Consider the following 25,617-nt stretch of genomic DNA (forward strand, 5'->3'; position numbering starts at 1 on the left):
TAATGATTGCTTTTTGTAAATTATTCTTTGTACTGATATGACAATTGATATACCGATTTTGACACTATAGCATGCAAATGCTATTTAATCACCACCAGTATATTCATGCCGCAATGAAAGAAGGGAATCCGACACACTGTAACACCTAGATTTTACCCACCATTTAGTTTGAAATTCCTGTACCAAGTCAGGAGCATTGTGGTATCAACTATTCCGGTGATGAAATATCTATTTTGTAAGATTTATTTTGGACTGGACTTAATTATGAATCGGATTAGTGTTTAGTAATGTTTTAAAATGTTGTTACCCTTACTTACAAACAAGTTTAGACAGCGGGAAAGGACAACAGATTTACCCAATTAATACACTGAAAGCAATGTAGCAATTTAAATGGAATGCATGTATGATCAAAATTTCAAAAAGACAAAACAATCGTGAATTTCGTTGAATCAAGTAATTCAGATTGAACGTGTAAACAGCGAAAACAAAAATATAAATATCGTAGTTATGATAGATGTTGTCATTATTTTTATTATTAAATTTAGTAAGTTTTCAGTAGCACAGCTCCATCGCGGAGGGAACGACCAAAAATTTGCATCGCCAATTTGACAGTTCTAACATGGTTGGGAATTTTTCAGACCTTTCTATACGTTTATGTATCTTCCCTGTATCAATTTGATCCGATGGAGCAGTTTAGCAAATGAAGTCGTCACATTCTGAAACGTTTGTATAATATTGATTTGTTGTGACATGCATCATTAATTTGATCCTCTCTCCTACATAATACCATCTAAAATGAACTGTCCCGTACTACCATACATCATGTACTAAGTTACAGCCTTCGATTAATCCTACGACGAGGAATGACCCGGCCAGCGAAAGCTATATTTTATATGGCCGAGTGGTTTAGGGCGCTGGACTTTGTGCAGGCGGTGTTGCCATAGATGTCACAGCGGTACGAGTTCGAGTCCCGCGGAGGGAACGACCAAAAATTTGCATCGCAAATTTGACAGTTCTAACATCGTTGGGAATTATTTTTCAGACCTTTCTACGAACCAGTTTTAACAAATTCTTAGCAAACATTATTGCGTGTAAATGGTCGAATGACGTTGTATTTTATAAATGAAGACAGAAGAGCATTGTCATTACCAAAATTAAAATAACGTAATTCAAGTACGGTTCTACTGCTGGAGAAACTGATCAAAGTATGCCATATACTTAAACAAATTAAATATTAACTTCAAACGCATATTGTATCAAGACAACTGACAAAATATTTAGTTTGGCAAAGCATGTGACCCATATATTCAGACAGAATAACCACCTGCAAATCTTCTTATTTCTTATTAAAGTTTAATGAAAGTTGCATAGAAAAAATATGTTATGATGTCATTTTTTCAGGTAAATAATGCAACGGCTCGTAAATCTTTTGTCTAGGTTATCTCACCTTTTAAACACAAAAATATTCGATAAGTTTTTAGTGGGTATGGTCAAATTTTCAATACAATATATGGCCATAAACTGTAAATAACAAATATACCACTTTGATTTGTGTTTTAATAAGTAAATTTACAATGAACATGACATGACAAATACAGTCCAATATTTTATCTTGAAAGTTTTTTACATTTATATTTCTTACACAAAGTATTGGAAAAAAATGATTAAGTATGTTCTGATTATAGATGAACAAACTTAAATACTGATTTAGTAATTCTTCATGATGTAGTGATAATAAAATCAATTCTATCTACATTTCTATTATGTTCTAATGTAAATGAACATCAATTCTACTCACATTTTTATTATGTTCTTATGTTAATAAACATGATTAAATGTCAGTAAGTCAAGTTCATCATTATTCCAAAAGTTTTGCAACATAATGGGTAAAATTGATAATACATCTCGAAAAAAAAAAAGATTGATTGATATTTTGTTATTGAATAAACATTGTGTGTGACCAAAGTGGTGTCGTTAGATATTATGTACAGGTTTCTTTAAACAGGCAGGGTGTAATTCATCATATCTCAAGATAATGGAAGAAACTGTTCAAATACAATTGTTACAACCTAAAATTAATTCTTACTGTGCTTATTTGCTACTACATATCGAAAAATATCTTTTGATAGCTTATAATTAAAAATTCTGGCAGGAAATTTTCCCATATTTGTCTGTAGTAGAACTTAGTCAAACTTTAAACTGTAATATCTCCAGTGGCCAACTTCCATTTGCACTCTCATTGTCGAAAATAGTTTCTTTGAGGCCTACTGAAATACTGGAATCTAATAAAACAAAATTGGGATTAAGCAATGCATGAATCACTTATCAAAGTGTCTGCCTGGTTTTAAGGCAGAGCAGTAATTCAGTATTGGAGTCAGTAAGAATCTGGCAAAATTTAAAAATAGTGAATCATACTCAGAAAAAAACACAGGGATTTAAAAATGTTGGCACATAGTTAATGGAGATGAACTGATGATTCGTTTGACTAAGAAGTGTATGAGTATGTAGAAAAATGAATTCAACTTTACAATAGAATGGTTGGGGAAAAATGAGTTATCTCCCTTTGATCAAGAAATTACAACATATTTCATACAATTTATACCTCAATTACTGACACTTAAAAAAATAATAAATGCACTTCTACATTTCAGAAAACCTTTAAAATAATATTTCATGAAAAATCTAATCTTTTTTACACCATAATTCACCCATTGTCCGAGTCATACTTAGAAAAGCACTTTAAGAAAAAAGGAAAACTTTTAAGTACAATATGCATCCCTACAACTGATATGAAACTGGAAAAGAAACTTTAAAATGGTGAAATTTGGCATGATTATGTCCATTTATTTAAAAATCAGTAAAATCAAACACATTATAAACTTCCTAAACACATGAATATTTATGAAGAAACTTTCTCAAAACATGAATATTTATGAAGATGCAAATATGGGAACAACCATCATCTCCACAATATGTATCATACTATACCTGCTTAGATAACTTACTGTGTAGAAAGAAATGCCCTATGTTGACAATTGAGTAATGAAACAAATATTAGCACTTCAATATGGCAATGATATAAGTTTTATGTAAACACAAGCTAAATTTGACCTACTGGTACAAACGCAAAATCGTTCAAGTAAAAATGTTAAAAAATGCAGATGAATTTTACATGATACTCATTTCCTAATTTAAAATGAAATCAATGTCAAGGCTCACATCACATGAAAAAAATATGAATTCTGCAACAAAACTTAAATGCTACGATTACAATAATATCACTTGAATTCAAATGAAAATTGTATGAACTCATCCCTGTATAAAAATCATGTCAATCACTCCAGTATGAAGCAGATAACACTTAACCAAATATGGATTTGAATATGAAACAATTTGTCGTTTCTGATGTTCATGAAACATCCCATATGCTTTGTAATTGCTCAATGAAAACTGTAATTCTTGTTGAATGGTTGGTTTCCAGAATAAACATTACTAATGCCAAACTGCTTCATGCCAATATCTTGTAATTCTACATTTATAGGTTGGGATGAGGGTATGCATCCTTTATGCTAGTAATTTTGGTTGGCTATATGGAAAATCACTGAAAACTGCTGGAGTGGCCCCGTTTCAGAATTTCTGGATTTGACATTGATTTGAAATAAAAATGTGTATAATGATGATCTTTCTCAGTTTGTCACTGGGTAATGAATCAGTAGTTTTCTAAAAGACAGCAGTTCTGACAGTGTTAAGGCTTCTATTCTATAACCTTTCTGGGGAATTCCTACTGCAAACAAAACTTTGTCTTGAAATTGCACCTTTCTACATTAACATTTTTAAAGAATGAAAAAATGGCCAGATTTATAATGAAATATTCATGATCTAATGCTTCAACAAAATACAGCTGTTTAAGTTGTGACTAAATTTACATACCACATTTTCAAGACCTGACTGTTCTTGATATGGGTTGAGTACATCATAACTACAATGAATACAAGGCAAGATGCCACAAAAGTGGAATACACAGTATCCAAATAAACATATGTAAATTAGAATAAATACTATTTGCATCCTCTACATATGGAGAGAAAAAATAGTACAATCAAAAATATTAGAAATACATATTTCTAAATAGTAAGCTTTTCACAAGTTTTGGAGGCAACTTAATGTATAAGTTTAATATGTGCAGTTGTGCTACAAGTGTGTGCAAATATAATAACAATGATTTTTATACCAAAACACATGCTATTAGTAACAAATAAGCGGCTCCCAAGAGCATGAATTGCTCTACTGTTTAATTTTTTGCCTTTCAAGGGCAAAACTCTAACAAGGAGTTGTCTGACAATTTTGACTGAGAGATTTTAGTAGGACGTATAAGGATCATTTCATCAATTGAAAGTTTATTTCTATCTATAATAGTTTTCAAGATACTGGCTGAAAACTGCTAAAAACGTCATTTTTCATCTTTCAAGGGCAATAACTCTAACAAGGAGTTGTCTGTAACCTTTGATCCCAGCAGACTATGGTAGGCCTTATCACTGGGATCATTTAAGCAATTGAAAGTTTCTTTCTATCTATCATAGTGTTCAAGACATTGGCTGAAAACTGTAAAAGATCCTCTTTTTTTCACCTTTCAAGGGCAATAACTCTAACAAGGAGTTGTCTGACAACTTTGATCCAATCCAGGCTTTTGTAGGCCTTATGATAAGAATCATTTCAGCAATTAAAAGAATTTGGCTAAACCTAACAGTAGGGAGATATATAAAAAAATCTTCTGATTGACCCTTTTTTTCTATTTTTAGTAACAGCAGCTGTGTTTTTCCATGGATCAAAAATCCCCACATCAGACCTATACAGAATACCCAAAGGAATATTCATACTAAAACTAAACCCAACACTTTTGGAGATATATGCTAAAACCTTGTGTCTGACCCTATGTTCTATTTTTGTAACAGCCACCATGTTTTTGAAGGATAAAAAATTCAGTAAAACCTAATGGTTATGGAGATATAAACGAAAAAACTACTGTCTGACCATTATGTTCTATTTGTAGTCATAGCAGACAAATAAAAAATCCCCACATCAGTTCTATGCAAACTACGCCAAGAAACATTCATACCAACTTTGGGTCCAATTGGACAAGTAGTACCAAAGGAGAAGATTTTTGAAAAATTATTAACGACGGATATAAAGTGATGGCAACAGCTCATGTGAGCTAAAAAGGCTAAGATTTTTATTTGAATTTACTCATTACTCAGAATGGATAAAGGCATAATCGAGCTTTACATTAATCTTCAAAAACTTTTGAGCGTCAAGAGAAATTAGTTGAGAGTGTGTTATATGAATGAGATCATAATTATGTACATTTCAAAGGTGAACAAGACAGACTAGCACTATGTTCATTGGATAAAATATTCCAGAGAAAAAGATTCATTTGGCTAATGTAATTCTCTCTTCCTTTTCCAGGTATATGTGTATATTTATTAGTAAAGGTAGTCAACATGTGTTCTCAAACCCTCTATGAACTTATATACCTACAAACGGCCAGCTTGAAGTAAAAGTCATTATAAAGAAAAAAAAATCATATTACATCAACATTAATAAGATAGAAAGGTGGGTTTTAGAGGTATGACCTAATGGGGAATCTCTGTTGTTGGTGAAATAGAACCTCTCAGTATACAGACAATAAAACATTAAAAATAAGTTCTTAAAACTGTACAATCCTTAGCCCCAAATATTTATCTGGAATATTCATACAGATTATTTCATAATCAATATATGATACAAATATAATAAAGCTAATTATATATCTATTAATATGCACGGAGTAATGAAACCTTAACCATGCCATATATATACACAAGGGTTTCACTCATACTTCTAAAGGGACTATCACAAAAATAACTGGAAGGCTTTAATCATACAGACTAAAGGAAATATACATATAAATAAATAAAGGAAGAAGAGAAAATCTTGGAAATGCATTTTAAATAAAATTAATTTTTAGTCAGATAACATTCTTAATAAATGTTCAAGAAAAATACCTATTTTACAACTGTGATTTCAACAATAGAGGAATAAACACCAGATTTTGATTATGCTTTGCTGGCTTCTAAACCCTGAACGAAGTAAAATGATCAAAATAATATAGAGTTTTTCTGCATAAGTATTTCCTACACAAATTTCTAATAAATATAAGTCATTTTCACCCTGAAAATACAACATCTAGTTTATACAATTTACTAAAAGGCTACGTAGAGGATTATCATGTGCAATTTATAGCATGTTTTAAATCTTTTCCCTGAAATCAGAAGTTAATAAATATGTTCCGCTGAAGTTTTAAAAAAAAGGCTACTTAACACAAAATAACCATAATATATGAAATAAAGAGTTTACATGTGGATGTGCTATACTTGTGAATAAGAAAATTAATTCTATAAATTCTAACCATTACTAAAATATAAATGTGTTTAAAAAATAAAAAAAAAAAAAAACTTTTCACTACGAATTCCACCATACAATTTTAAGTGTTAAATAGAACGTCAGTTAACAGTTCACTACTCCAATCATTGTATCCACATGTTATCATCAAGTCCAGATATATATTGTTCTTGAATTTTGTATTTCAGTGTTTAACTTCAGTTTTTAATTTTTCCTTGGTCTAAAAAGAGAAGTTTAGCCGTAAGATACACATGTACTTGCATATAAGCTAAACAAGAAACCTGTTTTTTTTTAAAGTTAATCACTAAATACTGTATAATTCCATGTCAACTAAAAATAGACTGATACAGAAATGGTGATATATCTTTAGATTATGGAGCAATTATCACTTTCTGTAGATATAAAAAGAGCTATTAAAACCTTGTCAGACTTGGTACTGGTTACCAAAGGCAAATATGATAGCTGAAATATATGAAAGGTTACCAGAGTAAATTTGTTATATTAATTGGCACAATTTGTCTATTGTTAACAATAAATATATGTGCTGATATAAATCCTGAGCCAATCTTCAACATCAGCAAAGCACAGCTGCCAAAATACACAATCTCCTTTTCAGCAAAGAAACAAATAATAATTACAACAAAATAAAACCCTCATTATAGTTTACAATGGCTCATGATATAAATAGTTAATGCACTGACCAAAGAAACACTACAAAATAAAGACATTATATTTCACTGAGGACATAAAAAACTAATACAAAAACAAAAAATAGCAATAAATTACAATTTAAGGCAAAACAGTACTGTTATCAACAGTTGTAAAACCACAACACACTTATATCCATCAAATCACAAACAATAAAATCATGCCATCTTCTCCCGGATTATCTCCCTTGTTTATGGATTATCTTCTCATGAAAGATTTACCTATTAGTCATCCATGTTCCATTTTTGTGTGAAGTACAGCTTTTGTTGCTTCCTCTGGTAGTTTAGATGGATCAGACAATATACTTGTAGATGTACTCAGTGACGTTAGAGCATTAGTAACAGCTGCAAATATACAAGTATTGGAGATGTAATGTACCATAAATTAAGGATTTTTTCCTAATAACTTCTTTAATATACGATACAATATAACACAAATTGAAATATAAATGATAACTACACACATTCAGTTCTTTTGTCAAGGAAAATGAAAATTACATCAGGTGAAAAATAAATCAGGTTTAGCCATTAACCACTGTATTTATTGGTGTACATAAGATGTATAGCAGACATACATGTGTAGTGAAACAGAATTAAGTCGACTTTTAAAGCATATTTATGTGGAAGTAATCATCAAATCCATCAAAGCACAAATATTCACAAACATTTTAAGCCTTATTCTGACACAAAAAAACGCAGTTCGAAGCAGGGATGGGTTCAAATACTTTGGAAAGTAATTAAATACTTCCAATTACTTTGGAGTTTTATCAAATACATTACATCACAATTACTGAAAATGTATTTAATTTTTTTCAAATACTTTTGGAAATGTAATTAATTATTTTTCAAATACTTTATGTTTTGAAAGACAAAAATATATGACAAATAAACAAAAAAAAATTCCCTAAACAGTCACAGATAGCACACATCATTCACAAAATCAAATTGCAAATGATTATTTCCTTCAAACTGACCACTATAGAAACAAACAAATATATTTCACGTTTATAATTTTTTTTGATACTATTTAAATCACTTTTAATCACTAGAATCTTGGTTCGCTTGGTTACTCTTTCATGCCTTTTTAACTTTCAAACAATGTTGTTATTTGGGTGTCTAAATATGACCTCAGGACACTAGGGAGACCAGGCTAATGACTGTACAAAGGTGGATTCAGATATTTAACAAAAACAAAAAAAATGATCAAAGGTGTAATCAATTTATTTTGATGTTTGTCAATATACTCTTATCAAAGACATAACTGAAAATATACACTGTTAAAGTACTATTGTTCGTGGGGTACCAACTTTCATGGTTTTGGTGGATAGACTAAACCACGAATTGGGTTCCCAACAAAAAGGAAATTTTCATTGACGTGTATACCGAAAATATCACGAATTCAAGGATCCACGAATTTGCTCCTTCGCTAATACAGGAAAATTGGTATCCATGAATTAAAATACCTTCACAGTAACCAATCAACACTGGTTTACTGTAATACTATTCAAAATAAAATTATTCTAATTTTTTTTTAATTATGTATTATTCCTATTGTTTGAACAAGATCAAGCTATCACTAAATTGCAATGTATTTGAAATGTAATTGAAAAGTATTTTAAAAATATCAATTTTTTCAAAATAGTAATTTCCTGTAATTTGGTGTATCCATAAAGGTTTTAATAATTGTGGCAGAACAGTTTTGATAAAAGCCATCAAAATAAGAATTTGGATTTTACAAGCCCTATGTCAAGAAGTTTATCTTTTCTACAATTTGTATAACAACACACTTTATATAGAACATTGAAATATTTGTACAGAACATCGCCTGTTGCTCCAATGACTGTTATATTGCTATTATATACTTTACCTGGTCTGAGATTTGCTAAGGAACAATGTTGATCTAACCAACTAAGTGTAGTTCGACAGAGTTCCTCTACACTACTGGTGGACACCATGGAGTTAAATGTATCGAAAAGATGTGCTATTATCTTCGAGAACTGTTTATTGTCAAGGAAAAACTTTGGTACTGGATCATATATGGTTATTTCATTTGGTCTGGTTAAACTTCATCATCAAAATAATAGGAATTTTCATGTTAATACTGATAAATATGAAATACTGTTTTCACCGATTAGTTGTTTGCATTGGGGCCAATATATTGTCAAATTAGAAACAGCTATTTTTAAAAGACATGATCCATACATGTCTGGATCTGGATCTCTGCCACTGTCTTTATCTGTCAGCACATAAGCAGTGTTCTAGGATTTTTGAAAATTTTAGGTTTCCACTGGAAAACTGAAAATTGAAATTTACTTGCCAACACTTAAAATTTGCTATCCAAATGTAACAAATCATTTCAAATATTGAAATTTTCTATTTGCCGAAAGGAATGTGGAACACAATAACTTTCCCACACTACAATTTCACTTGCCTTGGGTGATGAAAAAGTAGAATCCTAGAACACTGATAAATATCTTCAATATGTATATAAATACAAAGAAGTTCAATAACTACAGTTATACAATCATTACAAGGCCTGCATTCACCTGATGCAGGTAATCAAAATAAAACTTTAAGACCCAAAATGCAAGATCATTCAGAATTAATTATGAATACTCAAGTGTTTGTTTCTTACAGGACTGTTTTTACATTTATGGAAATCGCTAACAAATCATATACTGTAAACAAATTAAGTATAAATTATATGAAATGCATTGCAATTTCATCTTCAAAAAGTGATAACTAACTTTTTCCCAATCATTATTTTGTAATCTTGAACACACTTTTTTGCATACTCTTACATTTGTATTTCAGAAGAACAAACTGTCAAATTGTCTTCAACAGACCACAAACTAAGTGCTCAAATTGTCAAGTTTGTGTTTTTTTCTGAGCATGATTCATTATTTTTCTGAGTATGATTCAATTCTTTCCAATTTCGCTAGATTCTTACAGATGCACAGTCTATTTCTTTTTACATGTGAAATGTTGTTACTGATTTTTTACTGTGATATCTTAAACATCATATCATTTTACTGTCTGTCTGTATTATGTCAATATTTTTATCCCCTCTTTTCCCCCAAAATTTCATTTTACAGTATACAGACCACAATGGAGTACTGACTTTGATATAAAGCTCTTCAAAGGTTAAACCTGACATTGATGATTTATATGAGTGTTAAATATGTGCAGTGTTGTTGTCTCTGTGACATAACACTACATCTGTCCATTACATAAGAGGATACAATCCAGAATTTCCAGTTATTAAGAGTTCTACTTTTGACATATTCATCAAACATTTTCTTTAGTTGATCAGCTCTTTGTCTTGTTACAGGGGCACCAGTGGCTGGCAACTGTGAATGGTACTGCCTGTTGACATAGATATTGTGACAATTAAAACTAGAAAAAATATGTGCATAGCATAAAATATAAACAATTATCAAACAGGAAATGGATGTTTCTTTGATCTGAAATGGAATGCCATTGCATACATTCATAAAGCTCCTGTCAAAATATCAAGTGGTAGTGATAAGTACAGAAAAGTCTAACAAAAAGTTGAACGAAAAGTTGAACATACACAGACAGCATGATCACTATAGGCATTGTATCTTTAGCAAAGTGGATTAAACTAAATAAATGTTCTTGAATACATCATTTCCTATCGAGTTAATGTCTCCTTAGTTTTACAGAGGAGAATCGAGTTAATGTCTCCTTAGTTTAATAGAACTTCAAAATAAAACACTTTCAAACAATTCTTACCGTAAAACGAAGATTTGGAGGAAATGCCAATGAGAAACAGGCAACAGTAGTGATATATGTTAGATTAAAACCAACAAAAGGGCTCTAATTACCACAGAATATTCTGATTAGTATATAAAAGATGACATAAATGCACTTCATAATCTGTGATTTTAAAATCCATAAATATCATCTGAACTCAGAACTTGTACAATAAATTTATTGAAACATTAGGCCAGAGAAATAACTATTTAAGTTTACCCTACCACTTTTTTAAGAAATGCAGCTTAATTTTCATTATTTCTATAATAATTTAACCTACCTTCCTTCCCTATTTTTCCATATAATGTAACTTTAAACAGACATATATTTTTCTTGGCCTTATGATCATAGTTTTTTTCCCTTTCAGAAATGTTAGAGCTTTTTCTTTGAAGTATTAGCTGTAACATGCTTCAGGGACAATTTCTATCTAACTCTCTACACAATAATAAAGGGGCTGAACATTGCCCCTTGACTTAATCAAGGTGCTGATAGCACTGGATGTTTTTGATTCTTGTAAAAAAATGTAGCCTGAACAAAATTTCAAAGATTACATGATGTTAAATAAAATTGTGAATATACATTTGCATTTTAAATATTATTAAGAACTGTTTTTTTTCTAATATGTACAAACTAAGAATCAATTTATACTACTCATCAAGTGTTTTCAAGAAGAGGAGGTCCCAGGTGGATTTTAACTGCTTCAATGAAATCATCTGTTAAAATCTGAATTTTGTTATAGAAACTAAGCAGAAAAAAATCTGATTTCACCTGTTCAAAATCTAACTACTCCTGTTATCGTAGCAGAGTGTTTATTTGTTAATGTTAAATAAACATGTGTTGTTTTATGAAATAAATATGTATTGACATTAAAAAAATTAAAATATTGATATTCCCTTGTAGCGTAAATTTTGGTTAAAAGGATTCATTCCTTTATTCTTGTACAAGTACTTGAAAATTTGCATATGTATTAGGGTCACAGAGTTTTTGTAGTGTTTGACTGGTTCTTGAGTGAGTTCATACTTTTCGTGGTTGATTTTGTATTCATGAGTTTAGGTAATTTTTGTCTTTGGGTTTCGAGCTGGACAGACGCTCTTAACATTAGTTCAGCTGTGCATTGATTCAGTTCCATGCAGTCTTATACATGTATTCTCAGTAAACACTGACCTTCAACGGTATTGAAAAGATTACCATAAAACTGGTGTCATGTAAACCGAATGTATTTCAATCCACAATTGATTTATTAACATCTGGTAATAAAAATTGAACTCTAATTTGGGAGTATACTAGTCGCCCTTAGTTCCATCTTCTACATTATAATGAAAGTTAATGAAATCCCTACTGATGCAACTTAATACAAATCTACAATTTTTTGTTCCATTTCACCTTTTCCCAATTTTAAACCTATTCAAAAGTTAATGTGTATTTACATTCAAAAACTATATTAACAGAGTATTTATCCTACATCATAATTATACTTAAATAAAACCAATTTCAGCTTAAAAAATAATTTCCTTAACACAATATTTTCAAAAATTAGACACTTTTATCAATTTGAATTTTCCTGCTAATTTTACTTGATGAAAATCTCTGCTCTTCACTTCCTGTTTATAAATGGTAAAATATTGATGATAGTGTAGAGAATTTGACTTACAAGTGTGTTAACATGCTTAACACATTTTATACTTCTAGACACATTACTGTGAGAAACAAAATTCACTAAATACAAATATATTACTAAATATCTTTCAAAGCCAAAAAAAGAGTCCCTCAAATTTTGAGTTGATATGAAGACTGGATCTTGATTTTATTTGCAGAAATAATAGAATATTATTGAGCTGAATAATTGCAATTAACAAATATACTTGTAAGAGGTAGCATGATATAAAAGGAATTACATTTGGACTATATTTTCGTGTAGTGTTGAGAAATAGTAGAGAAGATCCAGTGATAGACCGGTAACATAAGGTTTTTTTATCCTGAAGGATCAAAAACCCCAAAATTCTTTTTGATGCTTCCACATACCCTATTGCATTATTCAAAGCTTCAATCTCATTTTTAAGTATCTCGGCTTCACTTTGCATCTGGGCTCTTTCTTGTTTCAACTTCTTACAATATTCTGCAGCTGAAAAATATTGATGAGAACTATTCAGTATCAAATTACATATAATACATGAATACACAGAAAAATAGCAGTTTTAAAGTTGATAATACTGATAATAGCACATTGGTAGAATTCTGCTAATAGAGCTATTTAAATCAATTAGAAACCCACCTGCAATGAAAGAGGCCCAAGTTCATTTAAATGGTACTAAAAATATAATTTATTTCTTACCAAGGAATATGTTTAGTATCAAAATAATTGCATATCACTTGAGATAAAATAGAATCTTTCAGTCAATTAATCAAATTGTTTATATTAATTCTTATAATGTTTCCTTAGTATCAGTAGAAATATCAGTTTTTGCTGGGCTTATAAAAATTGTTGGAATAATCTGACAAAGCTACAACTTAGGTACTATGTAACTGGACTTCATTTTCTTCACTAGGTATTAAAACTTGCTACATTGGTATGTTACTTCTCATGGACAGATAAATTTTATTGTGAATCCTTAAAACCTAATCTATCATATGTTCCTTAAGTTTTACTATTGGTATAAAGATCAAAACAATTAGGTCCTTAACGCTCCACATGTAAGATATGTAGCATCAACTTACTTTTCTGAAGCATAGCTGCCTTGCTGATTTTAGCATTACTGTTTTGCATGATAGCTGGGATCAGGACATGTAAAGTGTCAAATCCATTCTATAATAACAAAATTATCACAATCAAATACAGATTAGATTTGAATACAAATCTATACAAATTGCACTCATAAGAAAATTTACTAACAAAAGAATGCTGTTTATAAAATCACATTGACTAGAAGAACTATCTGCTTTTTTCAGTAAACTCTGATATTATGGGAACAAGAATACGCTGAATAATGGCCTTGATTTCTAATGCAACTTAAAAAATGTTTTGAGAAAATTTGAAATTTACAACTAATTTACCTTAATATTGAACCTTCTTTTCTGTTCTGAGGATCGGTGCATGGCGTCTTTATCTTTACCATAGCCTGTTGGTGACCCCTGAAATACACGTACATAAAGTAGTTTCTCTATTGCTAGAAAACTGGAATAACCAAATAAAAGCCAAAGAATTACAAAACATTAATTTAAGACATGCCCTTTTAGTTTTGTATAAGGGTATTAAAATAAAAATTTGGAAAATACGAGCAAAGAATACCAACCAGTTTTATATCTGACAACCATTTTAGTTGGCTAGCATGTGAATATATTTAATATTGAACAGTACAACATAACATATTTCATATCATACCTATTATCAGCCAAAAACCTTAAGGCTCAAGGGTCATATTTGGAGGGGGATGATATACCGACTTTTCTTTTAAGTTAAGGATTTACATAAATAACAAAAATTTTAAGGTATAAAAGAACAGTTAGTATTATTACTGAAACAGCTGAGAGTTTTGTAATTTGAATGACTCACCATTGAAATATCTAGTGTGTTATCCATAGATGCTAAAGGACTTCCAAGGCTTGAGGCAGGACTGACAGGAGTCTCCAGACTAGTATTTACTGAAATAACCAAGAACCTTTGTATTTTTGTGAATGACAATTTAATACAAATTTGTAAATAACAACTTAAAGTTACTTGTGTGTTGTCATAAATATGTAACTTAAATTTCTGTTTAGGTAGGTAGGTAGGTAGGTAGGTAGGTAGGTAGGTAGGTAGGTAAAAATAAATTGTATTCATGTACAAAACCTCAATGTTTCTTTTTTATCTTGTAATAAAAAGTAAATAAAAAAAAAAACACTTCATAGAGTAGATCTTGCCATTTTGCAAATAAAAGCAATTCATGGTAATTGACTCGATCATTGTATGATAATTGAGAGCAAATTATTGGCAATCTATTAGTCAAAATAATTATGCTGTTTTGAGAAGTGATTATTATTTTTCTTGGTAACATCACTGCAATGCATTTAATATCAATTTAAAGTGAAAGTAATGACAAGCTACACATGTATCTATTAGATCTTTTTTGGGGATGAACTTGACAGAAAACAAAAATTGGGTAGAGAGAATAACTGAGTATTCAACAGATAACTCATGAACTCACAAATAAGAAGTGAGAATTTTTCATAGAAATTTCCTTTTCTAATACTCCCACCAAGAGACACGTCATTAAGTCAATAATTATTTACTTTTACACAGTGTGTGAAACCCAACTCACCCAAATTTCTCAGAAAATCAATCAAAGGCTGAGAGATCATACTGTATTCAAAAAGGGAAGTAACTCTTAAAAAAAAAAAAAGAAGTGAGGCTAAAACCCTGAGTTCAACCCCTGACTTGATAAATGGTAAACCTGAGGGCTTGAGTTCAATCCTGACTCATAATGTTTTTGACTTACTAAGTCAAATAAATAAATAATGAAATAACTTTTAAAACACTTAATTGCTGGGTATTTAACCACAACAAAAATTCAGTCTCACAATAATAGATTAAGATTACTGGTAAGCTTACCATGAAATGTTGGTTTCCCTAAAGAGGCTAAGATACTGGTCGTAAATTCTGTATCTTCTGATTTGGCCAATAAACTATCTGTTTTAACATGCTAAAAACACAAGAATAACATAAGGTTTTCACATTTCATTTTTCTCTAATAAGCTCAACTGAGTTTTTGTATAGTGATACAATTTGGTGAGTTTTCTGTTATTAAGATTTTTTTCTAATTGCAGTTTCTTTCATACTACATAGTAATTTGACAGCAAGAATATTCACTTTTCTACATCAATAACAAACACAAGATATTGAAAAATTACACTAACATTATTCCAATTTTATTGCTATACATACTGGTATAAGAAGTTTTTCAACATTAGTTCCCAGGGCAGGCGATGACAGAGCTGGCTTTATTGGCTTCACCGGGGTTGGAGCCGACACAACAGTATTCTTACCACTTCCATTCTTTACATTAATAACAGCCCCTGGGTAGGTACCTGAAAAATCATTTAGTTCTGTTGATAAGACACAATATAAATATATATCAGAATTAAAATCCACCTTAAACATGGCATTACTTTATTTGCAATTTACCTTCAGTAATAAAATTTATTTCAATGAAATTTCAATATTTGACAAACAAAAAAACAAACAAAAAACAAGATATTAGGAAAGAAATGAATTGAATTTGTTTTTCTTTACAGTAAGAACATATACAAGTATTCTGCTGATTTGTTAACTCATACTTAACAATGAATTACCATCTAAATATAGCTGCCAATTTCTTAATATTTTACAAAAATGTAGCTGTCTTTACTTGTATTGATAGTAAAGTAATTGAATATTTCCTATCCTAATTATTTTGGGGTCATACTTTTGTTCCTGAGTGTACCTGTCTTCAGTAACTCCTCCAACGCAGAATAAGAACTTTTCTGGGGAGCAGGAGCTATTGTTCTTGTCTTGACTCTGGATTGGGCTGGCTTTCCCTAATATTAGAAATGGAAAACAAGAAAGGAGTAAAATTTAAGGAGACAATTATTAAATAGAATGTAGTAAACCATTGGAATAAATGTATATTTAATATTTACAACAAATTCTGGACAGATTTATTTTATGTTGCAAGGTCTCACACAACTAGTGTCACCTAGAGAAGATTGACACATTACTCAATTGAACATTTATTCATTGTGAACAGTGGACCATAAAAGCTACATCAATTTGAAAAAGTGTTTTTAAAGATAAATTTGAAAGGAGTTGTTCTAAAATACAATGTACATTAACAGTAGACTCAGGCAAATTGGATATAAAAATTGTCAATGAAAAATATTCCTTTATCCTACATATTCAACTGGCTGGACAGATTTTTCTTTTTTTAAGGAAGGGTATATACGTCAAGTCCCGATTTTCATATGAACAAAAATCTACCAGCACATGTCTATTATGGTCTTTTTTGCAATATATTCATTTGTTTACTGTACAGGTATAGACACAGGTAATGTATTACATTACGTTTAAAAATAGAACCAGATAATGTTTAAGTTCTAAAAATAGCTATGATTTCTAAGAAGTGTATACCCCTGTAGAAACAGATAATGTTTAAGTTCTAAAAATAGCTATGATTATTGATGGATTTCTCAGAAGTACAATAAAACATCATAATAAATATCTTTCAGTTAAAATAATTGGAGAGAGAAGTTTCTGAACATTTTGAAGAATAGCATTATCAAAAATGTTTTCCTTTAAATCCTAAGTCTTATCATTCCAAAAAAAAAATTCAGATTTTGAGATTGACTAGTGTCTAAAAATCATCTTTGTGCAATTCTGTTAATCTTGTCTTCACCGTAGATTGAATGACAAAAAAGTCTCTAAACTGCAATATTTTTTCTTCTTACTTTCATTTCTCTTTTTTAAAATTCAGTTGTTATTATTAAATGACAAATAAAAGAAAATTCACTTTCTACTGATTTAATTTGTTTATTTTTAGGCAATGTTCATAATGTCCAACTTCCATTCTCCTGAGAATAAAACAAAATATTCAATAATGTATCATTTTGACATTTTTTTCCCATGAATAACATGTCCCCTTGGCAAATATACTCTATCTTTCTATATCTGATTACTGTATACCATAAAATTTGTACTAAGTACATGAGAAATGGTTTTGTGTTTTGAAATAATATTACAATAGCCAATATATTCAATTGACCGATATCAGATTATGTGGAGTCTACTGTATAAACTTCCACTGAGAAGACCATTAAATGTCCATGTTCACATACATGTAATTGATATCATAAAACTTTTTCAAAACTTATCCTTTTTTTAATCCACTTTTTACATGGTAAATCAGTAACATTTTTTTCTTGACAGGGTAATTTACAATAATGAAGTAAATATACAAAATCTTGATGCTATAAAAGAGAACAAGAAAGGACCATTCATAAATATTTAATCAGATCATTAATTTTGAAAATAATTACCATGTCAAGCACCTTGACATTGGGGATTATTTTTAATTCTGAAACTTTCATTGGTGGAAACAGTGGCAAAACAAAGCAAACAATATCACAGACACAATGCAAACAATATTGTACATTGACACCTACCTGAGGTACAACAAATCCATCCTTCTTGGTCTGACGTTTCGCTGATCCAGTTTTACCACCAGCTTGTAAAGAATCTTGAATCTTTGATCCTGTTTGCTTTGTGTTTCCAGTTAAAGCAGCCTGCAGTGATGTTAAGGTCGTGTCCTTGGCCTGTGTTCCTATGGGAACACTCTGTACCATATTACTATTGTCTATTGCACTAGTTTGATTCTGTCCTGATAGGACTTGCTGTCCCTGGAGAATCTGACTGAGGACATTATTGCTGACTTGTATTTGTGTTGGCTGTTGAGAATCACTATATAGTAACAGATTGAGGAGGTCATTGCTACTATCGACCACTGACTGTCCTTGAACTTGAGATGATTTCATTTCTACATCTTGTGTTGAAGTCTGAAACTAGAAAAGTAACCAACATTCTGGTACCACAATACCGGTACAAAAAAATGTATACATGTTGTGTATTTAATTTATTGTAAAATTTGGACAACACACATCGTCTAGATTATTATTAGTTTCTTTTCAAATTAAAAAAATGCATATTTTTATTTGTTACAATCAATAAGTACTTATGACATAAAAGTGATACAATTACAATAATGCCTGAAAAACAATGTTTTCTCTAGATGGTAGGGTATATCAAAGCTTGATGATATTTTATTATTTAAGAAGATTATTGCATGTAAGTTTAACACAGCAATGATTTCTGATTCAGTGTTAATAAGATTGAAGAATTAGTAGTAAAAAAAGTCTAGGTGTTCTTATAATGAATAGTGATTGTGAATATAGGTGCAAGGCATCATTCATAACACTCCCACTAAACTGCCCCAATAAAACCTGATTTTTATATGAAGAATAGTAAAGAAAGACCCATTTAATTCTTACTGTATTAAAAAATAACTCATTCTCAGCAAATGTAATCTTATTCAATGTCTGAAATTTTATAATTTTAAGGATTTATAGGCACTGTAACCATTCAAGATGCAGCCAAATACAGTTCAATATCTGTTTGTGTTGAGAAATAAATCTAGAAATCTGTTACGGAATGACAGAATGACTGATGATGGTAAATCTACATGTATATGCCTTTTGTGGCAGCTTCATGAAACTAAACTAAAAAATAACCTTCAAACAAATGACAATTTGTTTAACTCATATATGATATCAACATAAAAACAACAAAGATAAATTACCCTATTTTGATTTTGTTGGTTAGTACCAGTGAATTGTACCACATTACTAGAACTTGGAGTCTGACTCTGTGAAAACTGCATCATCTCTGAAAAAACAACCAAAAAAACATTAAAAAGGATAAATACAATGTATAAACAATGTAACAGCAAAAGTTATACTAGGTTGATGACAAAGTGTAAAAAAAAATTCAAAAACCTTTATTTAATTTTTAAAGGAATTATCAAAATTCAATTGAATTTTCAGATATTTTGTTAACAGAAAAGTGCTGGCTTTGGAAATATGATACAGTTTTAGAGAATAAAAAAGTTTTGAAAATGTTACCTGGTTACTAAAAGATTTCGCTAGAGGAAAGTTTTATTTAATTACGGATACCAAAACATTGAATAGGTTATAATGTCTGATGTTTTGATATTACAAAACAAGATACTGATTCACTATTTTCTCCTTTGAAATTTTGTCAAACATTTTTAGGACATAAAAACATAATCTAATACTAAAAGATACCTTAACTGTTAGTATATTGTGACAACAATAACATTCAACATATTCAAGTTTGAATTAGAAACAACATCATTACTTTGATTAAGACAATAAAAACATTGACTATGACTTCAAGCAATTTTTAAGGGCTGGTTAACAACAGGCTTCCAGGAGCCTGAATCGCTCACCTGTTTAGATTTATGACCTTTGAAGGGCAACAACTCTAACAAGGAATTGTCCAACAATTTTGACTCAAAGAAGACTTTGGTAGGACTTATCATAAGGATTGTTTCATCCTATCAATTATAGTTTTAAAGATACTGGCTGAAAACCAGTAAAAAAACCCGTCATTTTTCACATTTCAAGGTCAATAACTCTTACACACAGTTGTCCAACAACTTTGATAACTGCAAACTTTTGTAGGTCTTATCATAAGGATCATTTCAGCAATTGAAAGTTTCATTCTATCTATCATAGTTTTTAAGATATTGGCTGAAAACCAGTAAAAAACGTAATTTTTCATGTTTCAAGCGCAATAACTCTTACAAGGAGTCGTCTGACAGCTTTGATCCCATAGAGACTTTTGTAGGCCTTATAATAAGGATCTTTTCAGCAACTGAAAGAATTTAGCTAAACCTAAGGGTTTTGGAGATACATGAGAAAAAGTTGTGACTAACATCTTTGTTCTATTTTTAGTAACAGCGCCATGTTTTTCCACAGATTAAAAATCCCTAAAACAGCTGGCTAAACTTAATGGTTGTGGAGATATATGAGAAAAAGTTCTGACTGATCCCTTTGTTTTATTTTTAGAAACAGAGGCCATGTTCTTCAAAAATCCCTACATCAATTCTACGAAAAACACCCTAAGGAACATTTACACCAAATTTGGTTCCAATTGGTCAAGTAGTGTCAGAGGAGAAGTTTTTTTTTAAGAAATAAAATTAAAAAAAAAGCAAAAAAGAGGAAATAACTCCAACATGGCTTATCAGATAAAAATGAAAATTTTAATACAGACAGATCTCATTATGCTGAACATTTCAATCTCATATCAGAATTTTGTTAAACCTACACGTAATAGTTTTGGAGATATAAGCAAAAAACTACTGTCTGACCCCAATGTTCTATTTTTAGTAATAGCAGCCATGTTTTTCCACCAATCAAATATCCCCATATCAATTATATGCAGGATACCCAAGAAACAGTCATACCAAGTTTAATTTCAATTGGTCAAGTAGCGTCAGAGAAGAAGAGTTTTGAAAAAATGTTAACAACAACAGACGATGACAAACGCCAAGTGATGGGTGGACTTCATCAGGTGTTAGTTCAGCAGTTAACATAATAATAATTCCAGTACCAAAAGTATAAGTATATATATATATATTCTAACCCTGTAGATCGAAAGTATCCATTGGGAACTCCTCCAGATTAGGCTGCAGAGACAACAATCCTGGCTGTGTCAGGTCAGCAATACCAAATCCAGCTAGAAAACGTAACATGATTTGTTAGGGGATAAATCTTAACCAGAATGGAGTGTTAAAAAAAAAGTAATGACTAAAGTAATGTGGTAAGGGGGTTCATTTTTTTGTTGTTGCAGATGCAAAATTAACAGAAATAGAAGGACCTCTTCACCAATTATTGTAAGGATGCATTTTTATATGGATTAAATACATGTATATGAAAAAGGAACATTTTTGTCCAAGTGTGTAAATCTGGATATATGAGTCCCTTTTCATAGTATTTCATGTATTTGTTTATAAACCTTTTAAGTTGACAGAGTTTTAGAGCAGATTCATGTGTTTTCTATTTTTAAACTGGTAATATATTTTGATATTTTTTTTGGGGGGGTGGGGCAGCATTAGATTTGTTCTTGAATTGTGAATATTTTGACATTGAAACTTACTAAATTCTTTGGCTGTAGGGAAAGCAAAAGGCTGATTAAGGCTTGAGAAAAGATCTTGATTAAAATCAATATCCATGCTCTCCAGGAGCAAGTCTGTAGAACTATGTTGGATAAGGTGTGGGATCTGATGGACATCTTGTAGTCGGTCCAGCAACTCAGCATGGGACAATACCTACAGAAATTAAAAGAGTGAGTTAAAATCTTATTAACAGTCACATTAGTTTTATGACTTCATTTATTGTGATTATTAAATTGGACACATTATGCCACTAAGGTTCACTTCTCAAATACAACTGTTCCCATGTTTTACAGGAAATATTGATTTACAACTGAATTTCATTGTTTTCAGATTACAGAGTTACTTCCAATTTGTTAAAGTTGTTTTTTTCACAAAGTGCATTTTTTGTGCATATACACAAATAAAATGAATAAGACAAAAACAATTTTCAAAATGTAACGACATGTAAATTGTGCACATAACATTGAATAAAAAAATATATGAAGTTACTATACAGAGTACAATTAGTTTATCCTGTAAATGTATATGCCAAAAATATTTCAGCAAACAAAACAAAGTTGTCTCTAGAAGCCTTCACAAGATATCTACTTTTAGGAAAAGATAACTCTGCAAAAGGGAAATAAATAATAAAATTTACTAAGACTAACTTGGCTTAGATTGGGATCTGGTTTGGTCCTAGCAATTCTAGTTTTAAAGTATTTTCTCCATCTTTTGTATTCACTAGTAACTGTGTCAAGACGTCTCTTCCAGTATTTTCCTTCAAGGACAATTGCCTGCAAAAAGAAGACTTTTTCTTGAATCAAGATAGAAGAGTCTGTGCAAAATAAGATGAACTGTTTAAACCAGTACAAAATCTGATATTTAGAGAAGATTTTTACATCTTGACTTCTTACATAAACTTCATTAATGTTCAATACAATCCCAGACTGAGAGGTCAATGAATTAATTTTTTGTAATATATTCACAAAAACAGAAAAAGAAACAAATGAAAAATTTACACAAAGAAGCACTGAATGATTAATCATTTTACTCTAATGTTGTTGTTGACATAATGCAGTACCCATAGATACCAATTGAGGCTTTAATACTTCCATTGTAATCATAATGTAATCATGAAGTAATCAGAATTACAGGGTATTTTGAAAAGTAATTGATTAAATTAAATTACATGTAATCAGATATTTAATGATTAATGATTACAATGATTACTTGAAGAAATGTAATAAATTACAGCTGATTAACAATTACAACTACCCCATCTCTGGAGGGTATCATATGTTGAGCAAATCATTGTTGTGAATGTTCCAAGGGGTACATCATAAAACATGCATAAAACAGTCTAAAATAACAGTTCACATGTATTCGATATTTAGATTCTTAAAGACCAACATGTCAACATTTTATGAAAATTAGAATCAAAGAAGTGGTGCACCAGTCTTGTGGAATGGTTACTATTAATTATTTTGAAAAGATAACTGACAATTACTTATTGCATGTAGAATGACATACTGTACACAGCAAATTAAAACAAAATGTCCCTTAGTACCCTGTAGTTATGTAAACTTACCTCTGGTCTTGTATGGATATCATCTGATAAAGGAGAGGCAAACTGGCAAATTACACACCTCTTCCCATATATATCTGAAATATCCAAGTAAAATAAACGAAATATATCATTCATAATCTACATGTAATATGCTAGAGAAGATGGCAAATGTGAAAATGATAATAAAACTGGTCAACAATGACAATAATAGTGTACAGATTTGAAATAAACACAATTCACAGGTGAGACTATGCAGATAATTTTTTTCCTATTTGTGCTTCATCCCTATATTGTTTATATTTCTATAGACTGTTATTGTCTGTATACTGCACTTCAAATAATTTTTCAATCAAGTTTACTTTTAAAACAATGCAATTTATTTATTTCTTTCTCTCTATTAGTCCCTGATAGTGACTGTTAGTTCATGCAAGGTAAGAAAAGTAGACAGAGCCAAAGTGTTATATACTGTCAGTAACTGTATATAATTAATTACTGTTAATACATTTGGTCGCTCAATAGAAGGATTGTAGTATAAATGTATCTACACTTCTAAAACAAAATCTGCATGTAATGTGAAGAAACATACACACAATGTATACATGTAACAGTCCCACTAGAAATCATGAAAATTTCTGTTGGTGGCATGATTGAAGAATTTTGTTATATGTACAGTAGGGTGCTAATTTCATAACAAAACATAACAATATAATGTGTAAGCTTTTTTGCAATACAATGCATTTCTGAGATTCACTACATGTACATTTGTTCATGAACTTACACTGCATATGCCACTCTCTCCATATGATGTTGTTGAGGCGTACTTTGTCTGTTATACTCATGTGCAGACCACGAAAAGCCTTCCATTTTGGTGACACTAACTTCCCACTGTAAATATAAACATGATACAGATAGAACCACTACAATCTATCTTAAGAAAGGTGGAAGATGGTGCTGGCATTCTCGACATATTTTGAGTAAAAATAATTAAAAGACATGTACAAGTGCTTTTGTAATTAGAGAATGGATACAATCCTATCAAGAATGAAAAAGACAGTCTCATAAATAGAATCTGATGCAATTTTAATTTACTGACCTTGAAAAATTAAATAATACTATGGTGTTCTACTGCGAAATATATGATAAAATTGTACAAATAACAAAAATACCGGACTATGATTTGCGGGTACCAGAACTTTGGGTAACATATTTCGATACTTTTGAAAACTAAAAATCAAATAAAAATCACATTTCAAAAGTACTTTTTAAAAATCATTGATTCTAGCCTAGCCATCATATTATTTTGAAAATACATACAAATTGTCAGCTGGAAATATCAGGTAATAATGGAGAAATCGGTGAATGAGTATTTGGGTACAGGTTACACATTTCAGTCTATACATGTACCTATATTTTAGGCTACATGTACATGTAATTGCATTCTAAAAAATGCACAAGTGTCTTAGGCAAATTGCATGACATTTTACTGACAATACACAGGCAGGGATGTTTTAATAATAGTTTGAAGCAAATGCTGTTGTGCTACATGTATTAATACAATCACATTATGCAATGTTTACCTGTAAGCCAAGCTGAGGCATTCAAACAATTTGGATAATGATGAATCTATTTTTTGAGATGGTGATTTAAAATCATAAGAATTAGATGGTTCCTTCCTTGAATTTGTGAAGTCATAAGGCGTAGTTAGATCAGCATCAGGTGTGTGCACACCATCATCATCGTCGTCGTCTTCGGGTGAAGGGTCATGCACGCGACTTAGCATGAAATGACCACTGTGGATATATTTGTCGTCTTCTGGGTCCGAAATCTCTTGTTTGATGTGCATATTTGTGCTATCCGACTCCAACGATGCGATTAAATGCCTGCCTGGTTCTATGGTCATGACTGCAGCCATATGTTAGCATTTCAGAGATAAAAGTTTTCAAGAATTCCTCGCACTTCTTCAGCTGTTTTGGTAAATACAGCACGAAATAACTAAATACCGTAGTATAAATTTTTATAATAGAACACAACAACGTACATGTAAACATCATATGATCGATACATTATTTTAAACTTATACAACCACAGAAAGGCTAAAGGTGTAAAAAGTACACACAGTATACATGCAGACAACTTAGACATATTGAATCACAATTAAGCTAATGATTTTCTCATATCAATGAAATGTAAGCCACCCTCTGGAATGAGTTGCCAAACGTAATATTCGTGCGCAGACTAATGTGAACCAATTGTAAACCTTATCAATAACTGGGAAGGCAACTCATACAAATGTACCTCCTGCAGATCTTAAATCCCTTTTTCATATTTATATTTTTGCAGTGCTTGCTTAATAGTGCTAGTTTTTATATATAATATATGTAAGCTTGCC

The 25,617-nt window shown here is 30.6% G+C and overlaps 1 protein-coding gene across 3 annotated transcripts; it reads right to left on the reverse strand.

The window, feature by feature from the left end:
- Positions 1-1,537: 1,537 nt before the first annotated feature.
- Positions 1,538-25,221, reverse strand: LOC148608207 (MLX-interacting protein-like). Of its 3 annotated transcripts, none has more exons than XM_088544150.1 (18): positions 24,806-25,221; positions 24,007-24,113; positions 23,250-23,323; positions 22,330-22,455; positions 21,664-21,835; positions 21,151-21,243; positions 19,283-19,368; positions 18,093-18,482; positions 16,361-16,472; positions 15,841-15,983; positions 15,508-15,598; positions 14,473-14,561; positions 13,974-14,051; positions 13,638-13,725; positions 12,945-13,044; positions 10,388-10,511; positions 9,013-9,142; positions 1,538-7,490 (listed from the first exon to the last, which is right to left on the reverse strand). In XM_088544150.1, exons 1-18 carry the CDS (start codon positions 25,138-25,140, stop codon positions 7,375-7,377), a joined length of 2,454 nt encoding a protein of 817 aa, XP_088400276.1. In that variant the 5' UTR covers positions 25,141-25,221; the 3' UTR covers positions 1,538-7,374. The 3 variants fall into 3 exon arrangements, with proteins under 3 accessions (XP_088400276.1, XP_088400277.1, XP_088400275.1); XM_088544151.1 differs by having other exon boundaries at positions 16,379-16,472; positions 18,093-18,488; XM_088544149.1 differs by having other exon boundaries at positions 18,093-18,488.
- Between the last annotated feature and the right edge of the window lie 396 nt (positions 25,222-25,617).

This window comes from Perna viridis, chromosome 9, assembly GCF_037379345.1.
Source record: "Perna viridis isolate PV_CMFRI_1.1 ecotype Kerala chromosome 9, ASM3737934v1, whole genome shotgun sequence".
Taxonomy (NCBI): Eukaryota; Metazoa; Mollusca; class Bivalvia; order Mytilida; family Mytilidae; genus Perna; species Perna viridis.